General features: G+C 42.6%; 1 protein-coding gene across 1 annotated transcript in view; it reads left to right on the forward strand.

The window, feature by feature from the left end:
- The window catches only part of LOC125526050 (uncharacterized), a 56,412-nt gene extending 45,498 nt beyond the window's left edge, over window positions 1–10,914 (forward strand). The window contains exons 2-4 of the mRNA XM_087533825.1: window positions 10,020–10,078; window positions 10,193–10,320; window positions 10,897–10,914. Coding sequence (XP_087389951.1) covers window positions 10,020–10,078; window positions 10,193–10,320; window positions 10,897–10,914 — 205 coding nt within the window. The remainder of the gene's footprint in view (window positions 1–10,019; window positions 10,079–10,192; window positions 10,321–10,896) is intronic.
- Window positions 10,915–16,468: the final 5,554 nt, after the last annotated feature.

Here is a 16,468-nt window from a genome sequence, read left to right on the forward strand (position 1 = left end):
TGTAGGCAATAAAGGCCCCCCTTTTGGTACCGGTTCAGCATGAACCGGTGCTAAAGGGCAACCACGTGGCACGAGCCAGCTTCGGGGGCAGGGAGCCCTTTAGTACCGGTTGGTGTCACCAACCGGTATTAAAAGATTGGGGGGTTTTGGGTTTATGATTTCTTTTTCATTTAATTTTGTGTTTTCCATTTAATTCTTTTTCGTTTGCTGGTATTTTACGATACTACATATTGTACACGTTATACACATATATAAATAGAATTTCTAGTAGAACCGATCATAATATATATATATATATATATATATATATATATATTATCGCATGTCTCACAACAATCATTAATTAATTCACACACACACACATATATATATAGGAAAATCGTTGTGTACTTCTGGGAGTACGTACTTCCGCTCCTCATATACCACATAGATGAATCTTTTATACCTTTTTATTATTTTTAATATACTTCATTAGTAATTATTAGATACCCCAAAATGAGTTTATGAAAAAATTCATGTGAGTGTATGTATTTTTTAAATATTTACGTATATACTGATGTGTTTGTACCTGAAAAGGTATATTACAAAAAGTACGTCGCAGATGATATTTTTTGAACTAAATTCATATTGGGGTATCTTAGAATATTTAATAAAGTATATTAAAAATAATAAAGAGGTATAATTAATGCATATATGAGGTATATTGAGGATGAGAGTACATACTCCCAAGAGTACAGAAGAGGAGTCATATATATATATATATATATATATATATATATATATATATATATATATATCGTTACTATTCATCACCCAGGGTGCAGAATAATTTATTATTCACCCGAGGTAATCTTACGATCATTTCATAATTAAATTACGTTTCAAATTCAAATAGTTACATTCCTATTGATTCACTATGTAAAATTTGACATAAGAAAATAAAAATATAGATCATAAGACAAGAAAATTTGCAGTTTATGTGTATTTTAGACTATGTTTTTTACGTTTGTAATTTTACATAACATAAAATACTTTTTACGTCGATTATATACACACGCACAATTTCTCCTAATTGGTGCCTTCAGAGCCAGTGGCATTAGCCTAATTGCTGCCTTCGGAGCACGATAACAATTGGAAGTGGTTCATGGGGGCGGTAGCGGGTAATAGTATTCTCCTTTGAGATCTATGACCTGGTTGAGCAAAAATCCCGCTATTTCCTCTTGAATTGCTTGTATGCGCTCCGTTGGTAGGAGCTGCTCCCGCACCTCTTTGAACTGTTAAGAAGGAGATCAATATGCATGTGTATTAGTTGTGTGACTAGATATCAATAATGGTGTAAAAATGGTGAATAGTGTTCTGACAAACGTACCCACTCCTGTCTTTGAGATTTGCTCCTTTCGGACGCCATCATGCGAATGTTCTCGCAAACGTAGTATGCACACAGATTATTCCCCGGCGCCTGCTTCAGGGCCTTTACGAGAATGGAATTTGATCAGATAATAATTAATCAAGCATGATAATTAAAGATATGGCAGCTAGCTAGTACTACTTAATTACTTACCTGGGGTCGATACCATTTCGGATCTTGTTTCCATGGGCCTGAGTGGCCCTGATGAACTTTGCCCAAGCTCTGCCCGCCGACAAAGAAAATGAATAAATGGGTTATTAAATAGTTGTTATCTGGAAATGACGAACTAATTAAATAGGACGAGATATAGTTAATAATGATTGAAATTACCTGTTGACTATCCCCTTCACGATGGTGTAGTCACTTGCTTTCTTAAGTAGTGAGTCTAGTACTTCAACTGTTCCTTCATCAACTTTAATGATTAACAAGATCCAGTGAAATCTGCATGCACACACGTTTGCATGTCTTAATTAAACGGGCATATGTAAGCAAAAACATGTAGCTAGCTAGTAGGCAAAAACAAAATTTTTAGTACAAGACAGTGTGACTCACTTGAAGTTGTAAGGAAGTAGTATATCTTCATTGTATTTGAGGCGCTTGAAGAACTCTAGCATGCTTTCCTATACACTTTTTTCATGATATGGATCTAATTTCCATATGTATTCATTAATGGTATTTGGGTCAACGAACCCAATGCCATAGCGTCCACCATTTTTCATTTTATAAATCTTCATCCTGCATAATACCACAGAAAAGAATATAGTGAGGATAATTACAGGTAATGATTGATCAAAATGATCAGTACATCTAGCTTGAGACTTAAATTACAGAAAGAAATCACTTACAGACAATAGCAACTGAGGATAGATTTGTCGAGTGCGTCTTGATTGTATAGCTGAAACAGTTCTGAATACTCAACGGCTAGAGCTTTCTCATGGTAGTAATGCTCCTCCTTGACATTCACCATGAGGGACTCTCGATTGGAAATCTTGGTAATGTCCATGTACCATCGATGCAATTCATACATTCTCGTTGGGAGGTTCTTGACCTCATCTGGCTCGACCAAAGGTTGGCCCCGGACATATTTTCGTTTTATTTCCTCCTCTCTAGTTGGAGACATGGGCTCGATATCGAGGAGTTGTCCAACAGTGATCCCGATCGCTTCAGCCTGCGCAATATGCTCCTCGGTTATTACCACATCACCCACCCCGGGAACGTTAACGGTTTGCCCACAATAATATTGGGCGCGTCTACTCTCATGTGTTGTTGCTACAACAAGCGGGGGGATTGATTGTGCCGCCTGTTCTCCCAGCTGGGGAACGGTTTTACCGCTCCTTTTGCCAGCTGATTTGCTCGAGCTCGAGCTCGCCTCTTTCTGTAGACGTGCTCGATTTAACTTCTTGATGTGGCGCTCATAGTCTGTGTCAACAGGCTTGGGAGCTGGTGCTCTAGCCATACGAATGAAGTGGTCAATCTTTTCCACAGGCACTTTCTCCCTTGGCGGCGATGGCGGTTTCGGTGCAAAATGGGCTTCCACCTCGGCCTTCGATATGGCTACGTTTTCCTCCTCGGACTTGTCATAAGGCCTCTGCGGAAGAGGTGCGAGGCTTGGACCATATTGAAATCGCTTGCCTCCGCCTGTACCTCCAGTACTACCTCGACTTGTACCGCTACGCACCATAGCTGAGGCGGCTCTCTTCCGTGATTGCTGAGGCGGCGAAGACGGCTGATGTGGCTTAGTTGGAGGAGGTGGAGTGGCCTGAAGCTGTGCCGGACTTGGAGGAGGAGTGGCCTGACGCTTTGCCGGACTTGGAGGAGGAGTGGCCTGAAGCTGTGCCGGACTTGGAGGAGGAGTGGCCTGACGCGTTGGTGGACTTGGAGGAGCGGGAGTCTGCTGACTCGGTGGCGGACTCCGACGAGGAGTCGGATGATGCGGTGTCGGTGGCCTTCGAAAGATGATGTAATCCTTTCTCCATAGGATGATACGATGGTTGGCCTCTCCCAGTGTGTGCTCATCGTCACCTCCAGGAATGTCAAGCTCTAGCCCCGAATATTGGTCCACCACCTCATCAACCAAGACACGAGCATAGCCCGCTGGAATCGGGTTGCAATGGAAGGTTGCCTCGGGGGGATTTGTAAAAGCAAGGGCGTCCGCCACCTTCATGGATATGTTCTTCATTTTGAAGTGTAGCTTGCAGTTAGGGTTCTCCATGATGTCATCCACTGGGTAGCTATCCAGCAATGCATCGCCCGGGGCGGAATCCACGCTGCTTCTCGGCATGGATGGGACGGTGCTATCCAATGGTGGATCATCCGCTAGCTGCTGAGACCCCCTTTGCTGGCTAAGTGAGTCGATCTGCTCCTGCTGCCGCTGGAATTTGACTGCCAAGTCCGCGTGCGCTGATTCTAGGCCTTGAAGGCGTTCATAGTCTAGCTTCCTCTGCTCCTCCTCCATCTTCCTCTTCTTCTCCTCCACAATCTTCTTTCTCGCACGGGTTCTGTAGTCGGTGTTCCAGTCCGAAAACCCCTCATACCACGGCATAGCGCCCATGCCTCGTGTTCTTCCCGGGTGTTCAGGATTTCCCAGGGCACGCATAAGCTCGTCGTTCTCTCTATTGGGCTCGAACACCCCTGATCGAGCCTCTTCAATTGCAACAAGTAGCTTATCTTCGGCTCCGTCCAGACATGCCTTCTTTGAAACTTTGCCTGTCTTCGGGTCCAACTCCCCCCCATGCGCATAGAACCAAGTCCTGCACCTGGGGGGCCAGCTCAATGTTTCTGGAGTGACACCTGCATCCAGCATCTCTTTCTCAGACTTATCCCACTTAGGCATTCCCACCGCATAGCCACCTGGCCCCAGCTTATGGAACTTATCCTTTTTTGCGGCATTGGCCTTGTTTATTCTCGACCGTTCCTTAGATAATTCCGAATCCTTGAATTTCACGAAATCGTCCCAATGAGCACTTTGCTTCTCTAGTGTTCCCTCGAATACTAGAGTCTTCCTTCCTCCCTTGACGTACTTGGCCCATTCACGAATCTTGTGGTTCTTGAATGCAACCGCCATCTTCCTAAGAGCAGCGTCCTTGACTTTCTCCACATCTGCATCTATGAAATGATCTGGTAGGGTGAAATGTTCCATGGGCGTTTCCCAAACAGAAGTTTTTGTCTGTCGTCGACAAAAGTAACTCCTGGATGTGGCTTTGCTGGCTCTCTCCATTCTTGAAGGGAGATCGGGAGTTGGTCCTTCACAAGAACTCCGCACTGACGAATGAACTTGTCCGCAATCTTCTTAGGCGCTAATGGTTCGCCATTAGGTTTGATGGCCTCGATATTGTACTTTACGCCCTCCTTCAACTTTTTGTTCGGCCCTCGTTTCCTATTGCCTGAAGATTTGCTCGATCCGGATGGCTGAAAGAAGAAAGATCGATTTGTTAATATATCTTCAAGTCATTTAAAACATGTGATGATCACCAGGTGCCTGCTTATATAAATATATATACCTCGCCGGTCTTTGTTGTTTCAAGATCAACATTTTCTTCGCCATGTTCATTGTTCATGACTTCATCAATTCGGTCGTCGCGATCGAATATCATATCACCCTCCCCGGTGTTGTTTAGATATTCGGAGCCGTCATAATCTTCTTCATTCTGATCATCATCTGGCCCGCGAGGATTACGTATGATCACTACAAGAAATATGTCAACTTATGACCTTCTGTCAGTGACCCTCGAAGAATTGGTCATAAGTTTATGACCATTTTAGACCAATTGGTCAAAAGCTGTTCAGGGGCTCCAAACCCTAAACCATTGCGACCATTTTGGTCAAAAAGGTCGTAATTTCCTTACATGAAATGGTCACAAAGCAAATAGTGCTAGTCCGCTGCCTTATTTCTAGTTGTTAATGACCAATATAGATGGTCATAGCCTTGTAGATTGTGGTGGGTTGTGATGACTAGGCGCCATCTCATCAGTTTTGCCTATGTGTCATGTCCATGTGGCAGTTTTTGCCCTAGGTTGTGAAGCAACCTATATTTCTATCATTCCCAAAATTCCCAAAAAAATCTCATAAATTCTTTGGGGCATATCTTCATCAAATATGTAAAAATCCTTCCTTGCCTAGTTCAAAACTAATTCAAGAATATTCATTTTCCTATTCTGTTCACAACAACACTTTATGAAGGAAGTGCTATTTATATATTCTTGATTGCCCTCGGAATTTTTGGGCACTCTTTCCTATCCAAATCATTACCGCATGACAAAATTCAGCTCCATTTGCCTAGCACATCTTCCTCGGCAAATTTCCAAAGTTTTTGTCCACCTAGAAGCATTGTGAAGGAAGTACCTTTTTTATATCTCTAAATGACATGAAATTTATACAGTTCCTTCATATGCCCAAATTATCATTCTCCTCCAAATTGCAGCTCAGTCAAGTCATCTATGTGAGCCCAGGTTCAATTTATATTTTATGGCCAAATTGGCACGTTGCAAAGCAAGTGTTATATAGACCCCTCCTATTACCCTCAAACTTTTCGGGCACTCTTCCATACCCAAATCATTGCCATATGATAATATTCAGCTCAATTTTCCTAGTAAATATTTCTCGGGAAATTTCCAAAGTTTCTACCTCGAGAGAAGCTTTGTGAAGTAAGTACTAGCTAGGCTTACCCAAATGATCTGAAAATTTACGAGCGCATGACCATACTTAAGTAACTTACCTACACCAATTTTGAGCTCATTTCATTCATCCAATCTCTCTCACTAGTTTTCCCAAGTTTCTATCCATAGAAGAGCATTGTGAAGGAAGTACTACTTTGGCATGTACAAATGGTATCAATTTTATGCAATGCTTTCCTAATGCCCAAAGAACCATCCTCCACAAAATTTCAGCTCACTCCATTCATTATTTTGAGCCCAGATTCAACATTCATATTTTTGTCCAGTGTGGTACTTTGCAAAGAAAGTACCACCTAGGATCCTCCTTTTGAGCTAAAAATTTGTGAAGACATTCTCCTTAGTAGATGATCATCCTCAGCCAAAACTCACACCCATTGGCCATGTGCATTTCCCGTACCGCTAATCAAACACTTGGTTGCTAATTCATGTTTGAGCATCGATCGGTCTCCTCGTGAGAATCTTATGTTCTAATTTTCTTCCTAGCACCAACCTGGGAAGTGCCCAACCCACTAGACATGCCTAGGCCACCCAGAACACATGGCAACATTACGGTCACGCGGTGACCACGCGACGGGCATGCGAGTTTACGCGCTCTAGAGTTGGGGCCCTCGGCCACCGCCCAAACCTCGACGTATCGCCACCAAACCATGTATTTATGATTAAATAGGTCCTTATGTAACTAGAAATGATTTTGGGAAAAAATAAATAGCAAACTATGAGGTAGCTGCAGTTCAAATTTGACCCGCTTCCACCTGAATCGGTGGAAATTTGTCTTTTTCACGAGAGGTGAATCAAAAATTTTTACTCCCAACCATTTTGTCAATTGTTCATTAAATATGGCGTAGTATTTTATAAAAATGATTTTGTCCAATTTTGCAACAATTATTTGGTAGTTCCTTCACAAAAAAACCTCCTTTCGGGCACTCGAAAAATGGAAAATGGTTTTTTCGTCCAACGAAAATGAAAACTTCCTTAGGCAACATTGTTTGCCATTCCAATATGAAACCTTGTGCACAATATGAGATCATTTGAACAAACTATGCCATGAATGTGGCCATAAGATTGATCATTTGGCTTCAAAGCCATTGATTTCCACACGTGATAGCTCGTTTCTGAGAACACTTTTTTAAAATAATTGCCTTATTACAAGTTTGTTATTTTTCCTGGGAACTTGGTCGCATATAATGACACAATGCGAAGGTTTTCCAATTTTTTGATTTTTTTTGAATTTTTTATGCCCGTTTCAAAATGCGGTCAAAACGGCGGGCTTGACCGTTCCTAGCTAGTGGTTGAATCTTGGAAAACTTTTGGTGTTTCTCTGATTAAATAGATACTTACGTACCTAGAAATGATTTTTGGAAAAAAATAGCAAAGTATGAGGCAGCTGCAGTTCAAATTTGACCCGCTTCCAGCTGAATCGGCGGGAATTTGTCTTTTTCACCAGAGGTGGATCAAAACTTTTGAAACCCAACCATTTTGTCAATTTTGCATTAAATATGGCCTAGTATTTTAGAAAATTGATTAGGTCCAATTTTGCAACAAATATATGGTAGGTCCTTCACAAAAAAAACTCATTTCAGGCACTCAGAAAATGGAAAATGGTTTTTTTGTCCAAAGAAAATGAAAACTTCCTTAGGTAACATTGTTTGCCATTCCAATATGCACCCTTGGGCATAATATGAGATCATTTGAACAAACTATGCCATGAATGTGGCCATAAGATTGATCATTTGGCTTGAAAGCCATGAATCTTCACACTTGATAGCTCATTTCTGAGAACACTTTTTTAAAATAATTACCGTATTATAAGTTCTTTATTTTTCCTGGAAACTTGGTCACATATAATGACACAATGCGAAGGTTTTCCAATTTTTTGATTTTTTTGAATTTTTTATGCCCGTTTCAAAATGCGGCCAAAACGGCGGGCTTGACCGTTCCTAGCTAGTGGTTGAATCTTGGAAAACATTTGGTGTTTCTCTGATTAAATAGATACTTACGTACCTAGAAATGATTTTTGGAAAAAATAAATAGCAAACTATGAGGCAGCTGCAGTTCAAATTTGACCCGCTTCCAACTAAATCGGCGGGAATTTGTCTTTTTCACCAGAGGTGGATCAAAACTTTTGACACCCAACCATTTTGTCAATTGTGCATTAAATATGTCCTAATATTTTATAAAAATGATTTGGTACAATTTTGCAACAAATATATGGTAGGTCCTTCACAAAAAAATCTCATTTCGAGCACTCGAAAAATGGAAAATGAATTTTCCGTGCAACGAAAATGAAAACTTTCTTAGGCAACATTGTTTGCCATTCCAATATGCACCCTTGTGCACAATATGAGATCATTTGAACAAATTATGCCATGAATGTGGCCATAAGATTGATCATTTGGCTTGAAAGCCATTGATCTCCACACGTAATAGCTCGTTTCTGAGAACACTTTTTTAAAATAATTGCCGTATTACAAGTTTATTACTTTTCCTGGAAACTTGGTCACATATGATGACACAATGCGAAGGTTTTCCATTTTTTTGATTTTTTTGAATTTTTTATGCCCGTTTCAAAATGCGGTCAAAACGGCGGGAATGACCGTTCCTAGCTAGTGGTTGAATCTTGGAATTTTTTTGGTGTTTCTCTGATAAAATAGATACTTATGTACCTAGAAATGATTTTTGGAAAAAATAAAGAGCAAACTAGAAGGCGGCTACAGTTCAAATTTGACCCGCTTCCAGCTGAACCGGCGAAAATTTGTCTTTTTCACGAGAGGTGGATCAAAACATTTTACACCCAACCATTTGGTCAATTGTGCATGAAATATGGCCTAGTATTTTAGAAAAATGATTCGGTCCAATTTTGCAACAAATATATTATAGGTTCTTCACAAAAAAACCTCCTTTTGGGCACTCGAAAAATGGAAAATGGTTTTTTCGTCCAAAGAAAATGAAAACTCCCTTTGTCAATATTGTTTGCCATTCCAAGATGCAAACTTGTGCGAAATATGGAATCATTTGAACAAATATTTGATAGGACTTTCACAAAAATACTCATTTTGAGCACTAAAAAATGGAATGAATTTTTTTATCTTGAATCGATCACGACCAATTTATATTGGTCATAAGGTCATCAAATGGTTTGCTGCGTTCTGATTGGTCCATGAGCATATCACGCGGATCACGCATCAACCACCGTCGGATGCTTCCGGATCCAACAGCCCAAACCCACCCGAGCCGAAACCCTAGGTCTGTCCTCATGGACATTTTCCACCCACCCCCCCGCCTCCATTCTTTCTTTCTTTCTCTCCCTCCCCCCTCAGATCCTCTCCCCTCTCCCCCGTGCAGCGAACCCTAGCCCCTCTCTCCCCCGCACACCACTCCTCCTCCCTTCCAGATCACAGCCGCCACCTCCTCCTTTCTAGATCGCCACCGCCACCGTCCATCCTCTCTGCCTCGCCTCTGTCTCCCACCGCCTCCCCTCTCCCTCCCTCAGATCCACCGCCGTCCGCCTCCGCGTGGCCTCCACCTCCACCTCCAGCCCCACCGCACACCAGTCCTCTCTCTCCCCCGATTCCTCTCCAATCCCGCTGGCTGGAGATCCACTCGAGCTCCCCCGTGATTCATCTCCAATCCCGCCGCCGTCCCCGGCTCCTCACCACAAGCTCCAGCAAGCCCGCCCTCCCCGCGCCCCTCAGCAGCGGCCGCCGCGCCCTGCGGCTCACGAGGCGACGAGGTCCGCAGCGCCTCCGACGACCGCGCCCGGAGGCCGCTGCCGTCCGCCCCGACAAGGCAGCTGCCGTCCTGGCGGCGTGCCTAGGCCCCGCGGCGCCGGACCAGCCCGGGTGGGTGCCCCTTGTCCCCACTTGTTTTCCCCCTCCGATCCGATCGATCCGCAGGAGGCTGTAGCTGACCCCCTCTCTCACCTCGCCTTATGGATGCAGATCCATCGAGGGATACACCATCGCCGGCGCCAGATCCCCTGCCCAGCGCCCAGCGCCAGGTTACTCACCAACCAACTCTGCTCCTTCTAGATTACTGCTTGCCTGCTGAACCGTGTGCCCCAGCGAGGATGAGGATTCAGTTCGGATTTCAAATGCGTGTGCTTCCTTTCCAGCCTGCAGCGCGAGCGTCTTTGGGGTGTTGCCGGATTCGATGCAGTGCGGCTACGACGATAGGGGGAACTCGGTGCCCAAGATCCTCCTGCTCATGCAGGAGCGGCTCTACTCCCAGGATGGCCTCAAGGTAGCGCACTGCACAAGCAAAGCCATTACTCTGTTCCTCTTTGCTAGCTGAAACTTCGTCTAATTTGGGACCCTTCTGAATTTGTCAGGAACATGAACTGTTCATAGTTCCTAATTTAAGCCTGCGATCTGTGATGTCTAGCCATTTCGTTTTGTAGTTTAGATCTGATAAGCAATTGCAGTACGAGGATCGTGCTTTTCATGAGACATGTGTGCACTTCTGTACTAGTATAGTCACCACTTGTGTGAAATCTCAGATCTAGTTAGGCCATTATCATGCTTTACATAGTCATTTAGTGGTCCAATGTTGCATTGCATCTCCGGACTTGCATTATTGACGAGGGTGTATTTGGTCTGGGGCTCCATTAAAAAGGGAAGCATAAATATTCTGTCTTCCACCAAATTCTTTGTGGCTTTCTGTACTGCAAACATAGGACCGGGATGTTATTTGTGTGAGCAATCAGAAGGAAGCAATAAAACATGCTGTCTTGTGTACATTTCACCATCCGTCGACCATTTTTTTATATCATCATCTTATTAACGTGACCAAAACTTACTCTTGTTCTTGCCCTTGCAGATCGAGGATATTGTCTGAGCGGCCAGGCGAGCCTGCTACAGAGCTTTGCCCATGGCGGCAACTGTGTGATTGAAATTAGCTTCAGTTTTGCTAGGATGTGTAATTGTGTTTCTAATGTGCATTATAAGTGTGGTTTCTAATGTGCTTATGCTAGATTAATGCATCAACCTGACATGTTACAAACCTTGAGCCAGAACCTATGACATCTCATTTTAAATGGTAATCATTGTTGTTAAAATGCTGCTATTTGATTTCATACAAGTATGTGCCCCCAACTGCTGTATAGTTGTATCCACATTTGTTTTGTACAAGTATATGATGAGCTGATGAACCAGCTACATACCCTGATATACAACGACTGATTGTTTCCAAATGAACTAGTCCGTTATAATTTTCTAAAACACTAATACTCGATGATTACAAGAAGAAGTAGTCCCTGTTTTTGCGTTACTCACTTTTCTTGAAAGTTGCATACACGTTTTTTTAATTCAGATGTGTGTACCACTGGATATGCACTCGTAGTACAGCACCGATCAGTAAACACTTGGTCAGAGGTGTTTTCACTTTTTGGTGCTGAGAATAGTAGCAAGTAGCGTCACCTGAGATGGAATTCTTGCTTCAAGGGTGAATGCTTGTCATTTTCTGCAGAATGCTAACACGAGCGCTACTTGAATCCTTAGAGTTTGTTTTTATTTCAGTACATCTACTATCAAATATGGTATTTGTCATAACTAACGAATTAGGAGCCAATTTCCTTTCCCTTCTTGCTGTTTCTTAAGAGTTGGGTCACTTGCAGAATTGTTCTTTAGATAGGCTTGTGAAGGAGCCAATTACCTTGCCCTTCTTGCTGTTTCTTAAGAGTAAGTCACTTGAAGAATTGTTCTTTACATAGGCTTGTGAAGGATAGGGAAGCACCTTACCTATCATTGAACCCATCTATACTCGCTTCGGCTGCAACTCTATGTTTAATTCCGTGCCTGGGATTACTAATTGAGTTGTTCTACTACATCTTGTGATGAACTAAAGAAGATCCATTGTTTCGTTTTTTCATTATGCTGCATATGTTTCCAACTCCAGTATTTCTGTTTTTCTTTATCACCTTATCCAACATTGTAGATTCCTGTATTGGTGCATGCCAACTATGAAAAGATCTTGTATTAAGCTTTAGTTGGCTGTTAATTATGTTGTGTTAGTTGCTGACTAACAACGGCCTGTGGCGGCTGGGCATTAGAAACACAATCTGTCTGTATGTAATCTAACTTGCAGTGTGTGTGTGGCATGCAGGGAGGTGGTGATCAGGTGAACGACATATGCCTGGAAGACCTCTGGCCCAGCTCAACTCCATCTCCATGCACCTCGGCGAGATCGTCGGTAATGGATGCCGCCTGCCTCGTATCATTCTTTCTGGATAACATTCTAGTGTGGCAACATTTAGGAATTTACAGCTCCCTGTTCATGGTGCTATGCAAACTCTAAAAATTGGTACTTCAGTCAAATGTTCTTTCCTTTCTAAACAACTGTGCACCTCGCTGAGATCGTCTTACCTGGCATCATTCCATACTAGTATAGATAGCATCCAAATACGGTGTGCTGTTCACTGGTTTTATTTTCATACGATGACAAGAGTTGATGAATATTCGGGCATACTAGAACATATTTCGTGGCAATTCTAGAACTGCAGAAGTTGACCTATTTGTTGTAGAATTCAATAGGCAGTATCCTTCACATATTTTGTGGTTTTATTGTAACGTCAAGTTTTCATCACAAACACTAGTTGTTTATTATGAAACATTCATTCTACTGCACATTATTCAGTTATTATCTAAAAACACAATTCAGTTAACTTATACTTTATCTTTTAGATTTGTAGCTTCAAACCTGGAAAAATGGACATCTAGCTTCTACTTTTGAACAAAGTAAAATGCAATGCACATAGATAGACATGCATCATAGGCAGTACTTGTTTCTAAGTTAGCTAAGCATAATCTCTTGTTTAATCCAAATTGTGTTATCAAAAGTTGCGCAGAATGTGTTCTTCTCTTGCTTCATGGATCATGTGCCTGGACAACAGTTTGCTCCACTAATGTTATATCTCTCTCATTGTAGGATGGCAAGTTGTGGCAGCTGGAGCATGTCGCATAAGAGAGAGCAATGAAATGCATTGTACTGTTCCGTTAAAAAAAAGTACATTGTGCTGTTTTGATAGTAGCAGATGTGCCATCATTTTTTCTTATTGTATATTCCTATGTAAGGAAATTTATTCCTGAGATGATTTTTTGTGTTATGTAAACCTGGGAGATATTTTCTTTTTGTGTTATGTAAACCTGGGAGTTTTCCTAATTTGAATGAAATAATGTTGGATGTATGTGTGTGGTTGGGCTAAAGTCTGCTTGGGTCAAACTGGACAAATAATTGGGCTGAAACAGGCCACATACCAACAAGCATTGAACAATTTTAAAAATGAAATGAAATGTCTTACATAAAAAAGAAATGGACTGCAAAAAGCTCAAGGGCCAAAAAAATTGCATGAATCTCAAAAACTAACAAGGCTGAATTGTTGGGCCTGGCCCATGAAGCCGATAAAAAATTGACAAAAAAATATATAAAAAGGCCGAATTGTTGGGCTAGGCCCATGTAGAAAATCGAATTGGACCGGGCTGAATCTTGTGCCACGTCAGATTGCCACGCTGGATGCCTACGTGGCCTGGGGAGGTTGCTAGTGACCAAAACGCCACAGTAGATGTATTTTGGTCATAAACGTCTACGACCATTCCAGAAGAAAGGTCGCTATAGTCAGTTTACGACGCCCAGCTTTTGACCTTATGTTTTTTTATGACGCCCAGCTTTTGACCTTATGTTTTTGGTCACAAAAAGGTCATAAATGGAAATTTGTGACCTTTCAGTGACCAATAGTGGTGGTCATAAGTTGACATATTTCTTGTAGTGGATATTGAACAGGGCCTCTTCTCCCTCTCTGCCGGTATTGTCCGCCATAGGTTTTGTTTAACTAATCCAAAAGAAATATATTCAAATTACAATGCATGGATGCAATCAATTAATAAGGAAAAACTGAATCAATCATAGTACATAATAAGCATCATCGAATATAATCTCGAATACGTCGTCTCGAATAATAGATATAATCTCAAATACATCATCTCGAATAATAGATATAATCTCAAATACATCGTCTCGAATAATAGATATAATATCAGATACATCACTAGCTAGCTAGCTAGCAAGCTAATAAAGATCGAATACTATAGAGTAATCTTGGCCACTCGCGGTTCCTGAGGTGCGGGCGGTGGACACCCAAAGAGAAGGAACCATCACTGCATCATAGCTCGGGTGATCTCCCAAAAGAACCTGCCAGGTATTGGAGAACCTGACGTCCATATCAGCCATGTAGCGATGGACGTGCTCGTCCTCCTCCCTGACACGGCGACGTACCACCTCCGGTGGGGCCGGCTCCCTCCGCACCGAAAGTGGCCCACACGAACGCCACCAAAGGAGATGAGGGTCAACGACGGGACCCGGGGCCAGGTTCCTCACCAAGCGTCGCGCCCCTAAAGGTAGCACCTCCCAGTGCCAGCCCGGCGGAGCCCAGTCCCGGACATGGGTCCTCTGAAGCAGGACATCGTCGCGAACGGGTCGACGGCGAGGATGCGGGCCGGGCATCGTCGACAACAAATACTATATGCAGCAAAAGAAAAGTAACATTTTTTAAATGATGGATTGTGATTTCATATATGCAAGTTCTAAATTTTATAACTAAAACTAACATTTCTAATATTTCTATAACTAAAACTAACATTTCTAATATTTCTATAACTAAAAAACATTTCTATATAACTAACATTTCTAATATTTCTATCTAACTAACATTTCTATAACAAAAACTAACATTTCTAATAATTCTATAACTCAAAAACAGAAAGATTGCTAACAATTCTATAACAATGTGTGTGTGTGTGTGTGGTTGGCGGCCGGGGCAGGAGCTCACCGGTGAGGAACGACGACGGTGGGCGGCGACGGGGACGGAGACGGAGATGGGGCGGCGACGACGGGGACGGGGCGGCGACGACGGGGACGGGGACGGGCCGGGCGGGGACGACGTACGGGAGGACGGGCCGGGCGGGGACGACGGGAGGATGGGGCGGGGCGCGGCGACGGGGCGAGGCGCAGCGACGGGGACGGTGACGGCGATGGACGGCGATGGGGACGGCGACGAGGGGCGGCGGCGACGGGGCAGAGCAGAAAGAAGCAGGGAGAGATGAGAAACTGACAATTTTTTTGAAGTGTTTTCTTATATAGAACCCACCTTTAGTACTGGTTAGAGCCACCAACCGGTACTAAAGGTCTGTTTTGGCCAGGCAAAGTGGCGGGAACCGGTTGGAGCCACGACCTGGTACTAAAGGGTGTGCGCTGCCAGGCGAGGGGCGCAAAAGTTTAGTCCCACCTCGCTAGCCGAGGGGCACTCGCACCTGCTTATAAGCCCCGCCGTCCCTGCTGTCTCAAGCTCCTCTCTTAAGCAGGCCTTCTGGGCCTACCTCTTCTGTGATGCCCTGTTGGGCCTACTGGGCTAGCGGTCCTGCATCCTGGCCCAACTAGAATTTGGGTTTCTAGTCGTATGCGGGCTGCTGTGGCCCAGTAGGTGGGCTTTTTTTCTTATTTTTTTGCTTTATTTATTTTTGTTTTATTTATTTTAGAGTTGTTTTTTGCTGTATTTAGAGTTTGTTTGTGAATATTTTTGCTTTAGGTACAAAAAATTACAAACTTTCTGTTAGTACCGGTAGTTTACAAATTTGAATAGTTTAAATATTGATTTATTTGAAATTTGTGTGAATCACTAGTTTGTGAATAACTTAACTTTGAAAATAGATTTTCCAGTGATTCTTTTTTTCTTATGTTTAATATTAGTGTGTTTTATCATTATATTCAATTTGGTAATGCTTAGGTTATTTAAAAAATGAAATGCCTTTGTAACGGATGAGTTTTCGTCCGAAACCCTGATACTTCGAAAGAGATTGTCCATTTTGTACACGAAGTGCATCCAGTTTTTGTGGTAACCCTCTCTACTTTTTTGCACATGCTATGTGGGTGAAATTATGATACCATGCCAACTTTCAACCTTTTCTGAGTTCATTTGAAATGCTTTTCAATTTCAGGGTCATTTAGCTGAAAAAATCAGTAAATGCATGAAAGAATTTGCTTGCACATAAAATTTCTTTGCGTTTCAAATGCCAAAACACATAACTAGCTACCCTAACTATTACAGAGATTCCCTCCTGGGTGTGAAACACAGAAGAAAGTGATGATAGTGAAGCCGATCAAATCCCAGGTCTTTGGGTGTGAAACTTTTTCTTCGCGTGTGTCCCTTTGCGCCGTAGCCATGGAAAATCTTCATCATTTAACTGGATGCTCGGGTCAATATTCACTGTGAATGGAGCAATTTCATCAAACTTTTCATAATCTCCTGACATGTCTATCTTGTCATCCACTCCCATGATGTTTCTCTTCCTAGAAAGAACTATGTGCCGCTTTGGCTCATCGTACGATGCATTCGCTTCCT

The sequence above is a fragment of the Triticum urartu genome, chromosome 7A (assembly GCF_056163025.1).
Source record: "Triticum urartu cultivar PI428250 chromosome 7A, HENAU_Tu73, whole genome shotgun sequence".
Taxonomy (NCBI): Eukaryota; Viridiplantae; Streptophyta; class Magnoliopsida; order Poales; family Poaceae; genus Triticum; species Triticum urartu.